The sequence below is a fragment of the Manacus vitellinus genome, unplaced genomic scaffold (genome assembly GCF_001715985.3).
Source record: "Manacus vitellinus isolate BGI_N305 unplaced genomic scaffold, ASM171598v3 scaffold_74_pilon, whole genome shotgun sequence".
In the NCBI taxonomy this organism is placed as follows: domain Eukaryota; kingdom Metazoa; phylum Chordata; class Aves; order Passeriformes; family Pipridae; genus Manacus; species Manacus vitellinus.
In genome coordinates this window covers 1859889-1865611 of record NW_021940780.1, presented here as the reverse complement: position 1 = coordinate 1865611, position 5723 = coordinate 1859889, and the positions used below count along the sequence as shown (strand labels likewise).

The following is a 5723-nucleotide window of genomic DNA, read 5'->3' as shown; positions in this document are numbered from 1 at the left end:
TACTGGGAACAGTTAAGAGTGAGACTGTTTCCTTGCCCTGCACATCCCAGGGTGTAGATGATCCCCCAGGACTTGGTTCTGGCCCCATGAGAAGTTGGTTTAATTAGGAACACCAGTGTTTGTGATGGTGGTGGCACTTTGGTTTTTCTGGAAGTGGGAGCACTTCAGAGCCACTCATCCCCCAAAAGTAGGAATAAATACCCCAGTTTTTACTAACTGAGCAGCTTTCACCTCTTCATGTAGTTGGAATCAAGTGGTGGTGGCACTTTGGTTCCTTTAGGGTGAGTTCTGTGAGCTGGAAACTTCTCCATCCTGCAAAACTGATCTGCTGGTGGATGGGGAGAAGGGGGAGTGTGACACCAGAGCATGACTTTGTAGGATGAGAGAGGGAGGACTTTTATCTCCTTGCTCCACTCCTGTCATTTTGGCCTCTCACCCTTTTTATTCTGCTCCAGCAAAGGAAGGATCCTCTCCCTTGGGCTGTAAAACCAGTGAGTGATGGTGGGGTGGGGACAGAAACACCAGCCAGGAGCGTTGCTGGTGCTCAGCTCACACCCCTGAGAGCTGCTCCCTGATTAATTGGGGGTGTTTTTTTGCCTTTTCAGTTTGAAAACGAGCTGATCACCAAGCTGGACCAGGAGGTGGAGGGCGGCCGAGGGGATGAGCAGTACAAGATCCTGCTGGAGAAACTGTAAGTTTTATACAGAACACAGAGACATTTCTTTTACAGTTTATTTGGCTGTTTTTCTAGTGCAAGGAAACCCTAATTCACTGCTCCACTGAGGTGGGAGGCAGTGCAGCTGTTTTAGTGCCCAAAAACGAGGGGTTTATTCTGCAGCAGCAACTTGCACAACTGCCCTGAACTGGGAGGCCAAAACTCACAGTCAGGTGCCAAAGTGGAAAAGCTTGAGAAGAGCAGGCTCAAAGTTAAATCAGAATCAGAGCTTTTAGCACCAAGAACCTGTTTTTTTTTGCTCAACAAATCATGTTTTGACCTGCCTGACCTGGGTCTCTCAGGGGCGGGTGTTCAGCGCTGACCCCAAAATTTGATTTACCACCACTCAGGACCATAACTGAGCTGCCTTGGGGTGTCCCTGCAGGCTCCTGGAGCACTGTAGGAAGCACAAATACCTGGCTGCCCCTGGGGAGGTGTTTGCCCTGCTGGTCAGCAGCCTGCTGGAGAACCTGCTGGACTACAGGACCATCATGCACGACGAGAGCAAGGAGAACCGCATGAGCTGCACCGTCAACGTGCTGGTAGGGGGGAGGCTGGGCCTGCACTCCTCACCTGGCTGCTGGGCATCCTGAAGGAGTTGGGGTTATTTGGGGGATCCTAAAGGAAGTGGGTTTTGTTTGGGGGGATGATTTGAATTCGTTCTTTGGGCCGGTTCTGGTTAAGGATGTGCCCAAGTCAGGCTCTCGAGCTGTGAACACAGGAAGGGGTACAGTCCAAAATCGAGTCTTGGGGCTGATCCTTGGCCAGATGATAATCTGGAGCCCTGAAATAGGGGCAGGAAAGATGCCTAGTTGATAGTTTGGGTCCCTGTTCTGCTGCCAAGAGCTCTGGACGAGTCACTTTGTGTGATTTGCCCCTTTTCTGGAGGTGATGGTGACCCCACCTTGTGTTAAAAGGATGGTTACAGGGATATGTGCACCTAACAGCAAAGATCTTTAATATATCTAAACCAGGGATATATGGCTCTAAGCAGCCAAAATGGCACTAAACATCTTTAAAACATCTAAAACTGATGCTCAAGTTACTTGTCTGGGGATAATTATGCAAATCCCTGGTGCTTTACATTGTAAGTTTGACTTTTTCTAACTGTTGGCAGAACTTTTATAAGGAGAAGAAGCGAGAGGACATTTATATCAGGTGGGTTGTTTCCCTCCATAACCCTGCCCAAAGCCTGGATTCCCTTGGTGTTCTGTACATGGACACAGGATTCCTTCCCATCAAGGCCCAGCAGCTTTTCCTTCCTCCAGGTACCTCTATAAACTCCGGGACCTGCACACAGACTGTGAGAACTTCACAGAGGCAGCTTACACCCTGCTGCTCCATGCAGAGCTGCTCCAGGTATCCCACTAAACCCAGTTTTAATTCCCACTGCCAGGGTTGGGGGCTCTAAAGAAAATACAAACAGCTCAGAATAAACAATTCCTTTTTTTTCCCCCTTTTCTTTCCTCAACGTGACTTTGCATCACCAAGGTCATTAAGGAGCTCTGTGAATTTTTCCAATTGCACAGCAGTGGAATGAATAAAATGAAACATTATTAATATCAATTATTATTAATAATTGGGAACTGGGAGAATATGCCTCAGCTTATACCACTGCAAAGCTTCCTTTGCAATGATGAGGACTTGTCTTGAATGCAGCCCTGTGAGAGCCACTGGAGGGATTAATTCATCTGAAAATGAGCAGTTTTTTGCCCTTTCTCCCTCTGTGCAGTGGTCTGAGAAGCCCTGTGCCCCCCACCTCATGCAGAGGGACAGCTTCTACGTCTACTCCCAGCAGGAGCTCAAGGAAAAACTCTACCAAGAAATCATCTCCTTCTTCGACAGGGGCAAAGTGAGTGGCTGACCCTGCTCTGACAGCACATCCTGGCTCCAAAATTTACTTTATTTAGTGTTTTTACTCACTGGTCAGTCCTTGGCTCAGTGGATGTCACTGGTTGAGGCTGGTGACAGGGGTAAGAGCAGATGTGATTCCACACCAGGTTTTGAAGCTTAGGCCTGGCTTAGTGCTGTTTGTCCTGGTGGTGCTGGAACCTTCTGTGCCCTTGTTGGTTGGGGAGCAGCTGGAAAATGAAGCCTGTTCAGGATGCTGGGTGGGAGAGAAAACTGGAGGGGTTTTCCTGCTTTTCCTGGGGAATGTCTGTCAGGTTTTTGGCATTGTCTGCTGATCCTGACCCTGCACTTTGGAGAGGTGCTTCTCCCAGGGCTGAATGTCTCCTTAGGATGGATTTAAGGTGAAAGATGAGAGGTTTAGGTTGGGTAGTGGGAAGGAATTGTTCCCTGTGAGGGGCTGGGATGGAATTCCCAGAGAGGCTGTGGCCGCCCCATCCCTGGAGGTTCCAAGGCTGGGGGTTGGAGCAGCCTGGGGGTGGAATTCAATGATCTCTAAGATCCCTTCCAACCCAAACCATCCCGTGATTCTGTGATGAGACAAAGCCCAGGAAGCTGCTGAAGTGCTGCTGTAGGAAGAGACCACCTGGGCTTCTCTTCCCTGTTTAGGCTTGTCCTTGCACCTCCCTGTGCCTGAGTTTTCCCTGTCAGGATTCCAGTGGAAACCTCGCTCTGTAAATGCCTTTCAGACCCACAAATGAGCAGCTCTCTGAGTGGAACAACCACTGCCAAAAATGCACATCCCAGGGGCTGGGGGAGAGCTGGCAGGGCATGAAAGTCCTGCCTGGCTGGAAATCAGCTGCAGTTCTGTTCACCTGCCTGGGCTCATGGATGCTTTTAACTGAGTCTTTTATGTTATTTGTGCTCTTCTTCCCCCTCCTGCCTCCCTTCACCCTCCGTGGAGATGTGGGAAAAAGCCATCCAGCTGAGCAAGGAGTTGGCTGACATGTATGAAAACAAGGTCTTTGATTATGAGGGGCTTGGGAATCTCCTGGTAAGACATTTTATCCTCTTTTTTCAGCAGGCTTCTCGCTGCTTGGATTATCTTGGTGGGCAGGATTAGCCTAAAATACATTTATGTCAAAGACAGGCAAAGCAACATAACCCTGGACTGCTTAAATTAATGTTGTCGAGCAGCATAAGCCTAAAACACATTTATATTAAAGGCAAACCAACTGTTTAAATTAATATTATTGAGCAGCATAAGCCTAAAGTACATTTATGTTAAAGACAAACCAACATCAATTCCAACTGCTTAAATTAATATTGTTGAGCAGCATAAGCCTAAAATACATTTATGTTAAAGGCAAACCAACTGTTTAAATTAGTATTGTTGAGCAGCATAAGCCTAAAATACATTTATGTTAAAGGCAAACCAACTGCTTAAATTAATACTGTTGAGCAGCATAAGTCTAAAATACATTTATGTTAAAGGCAAACCAACTGTTTAAATTAATATTATTGAGCAGCATAAGCCTAAAATACATTTATGTTAAAGGCAAACCAACTGTTTAAATTAATATTATTGAGCAGCATAAGCCTAAAATACATTTATGTTAAAAGACAAACAAACCAATGTAACCTCCATGGCTTTGTAAAGTTTTAAATATTAGAATAATATTTTTATAGGTTTTTTTAAGTAGGTTTTGACCTCCTAATTAGCAATACAGTGCCACGGGCAGATGTTTAGAGTTCTTGCTGTTAATCAAATAAAGCAACATTTGCAAGGTGTATTTTCAGGCTCCCTAAATCTCATCACCTCGTTACTTCTGTGGTAAAACTGCTGTGTGAAAACACAGAACTACAGAACCCTCTTGGTTCTGAATTATATTTTTTAGTAATTAAAGGTGGAACCAGATGGTCTTTATGTTCTCTCACAGGAGGATCATCTGCCCAGTTTTATTTCTGCCAGTTCTCTGACATTTGTCACCATTTGTGTCTGCTCAGCTTCAGAATATATTTATATTTAATTGGCTTTCAGGCAGTTAAGGATTTCAAGTATCCTTCTGGAATCCTAAAAGCCATGGCATCGTTCTCAACGTCTGCAAACCAGGAAATGAACTTGGTTCTGGTCCAGACAAACCAAATATTTAATCAAGTAAATGGACAAGCAGCAGAGAGTGGATCCAAAAGGCAAATTGTCAAATGCATTGTCAGGGAGAGCTGCTGGGAGCTCCAGCCTGGCAGTGTCCAGAGGGAAAATGTGGTGTGTTTTTTTTGTCTTCTAGAAAAAAAAGAGCTACTTTTTTTTTTTTAAATTATTTTCCAGGAAAAAAAGTTTGGGGTTTTGTGTTGGTGTTTTGTTTTTTTTTTCCAGAAAAAAAGAGTTACTTTTTTTTTTATTTATTTTCCAGAAAAAAAGAGCTACTTTTTATGAGAATATCATGAAGGCAATGAGGCCTCAGCCAGAGTACTTTGCTGTTGGATACTATGGGCAGGGTTTCCCCTCTTTCCTCCGGGTAAGAATTCCTCAACACTCCCTTCCTGCAGTGCTGGGGACCCCAAAAATCCCAACTTTTCCACAGATACCAAGAGAATTCGATGCCAAACTCCTTTTCCTTTGCATGTCACTGACACATCTAAATCCCTGAAGTATTTCAGAGCATTTCAGTGTCTAAAAAGAGACAATTAAGAGATGGAATTCTGTGTGTTCCCAGCTTTAATAGAGTGTTGCAATAGGGTTTAAACAGAATCTTCCTTTTGTATTGGTGCCCTCTGACACGAGATTGTTGCTGTTAGGGAATGTTTAGCCTGGGAAGAATTTATCCTGGAGCTTTTCAGCCTGGATCAGCCTGATTTTCAGGCGTGGATCATTCCAGTGCTCAGGCACATCAATGAGAGTTTGTCCCATGCAGAGGAATTAAAGTGCAAAGGTTCTTCTTGTCTGAGGCAGGTGCTGAGCATGAATGAGTCTCATGGGCATGCCAGAGAATATTCCTGGCTATCTTTGAAAATTCAGGCATATTTACATTCTCAGGCTGGAGCTGTTTGAAGTTCTGGCCTTCAGTGGAATCCAAGCTCAGTGAAAGAGGAGAGTGGTTAATTAGAGCTGTGTGGTGGAATGGCATAGAAGGCTTTGGCCTCCAGGGCATGGTTTTGG

General features: G+C 45.2%; 1 protein-coding gene across 1 annotated transcript in view; it reads left to right on the top strand.

The window, feature by feature from the left end:
- Positions 1-5723, top strand: part of DOCK5 (dedicator of cytokinesis 5) — a 60506-nt gene that overhangs the window by 36742 nt on the left and 18041 nt on the right. The window contains exons 29-36 of the mRNA XM_029964567.1: positions 244-281; positions 606-691; positions 1101-1257; positions 1833-1873; positions 1984-2074; positions 2448-2567; positions 3528-3617; positions 4978-5082. Coding sequence (XP_029820427.1) covers positions 244-281; positions 606-691; positions 1101-1257; positions 1833-1873; positions 1984-2074; positions 2448-2567; positions 3528-3617; positions 4978-5082 — 728 coding nt within the window. The remainder of the gene's footprint in view (positions 1-243; positions 282-605; positions 692-1100; positions 1258-1832; positions 1874-1983; positions 2075-2447; positions 2568-3527; positions 3618-4977; positions 5083-5723) is intronic.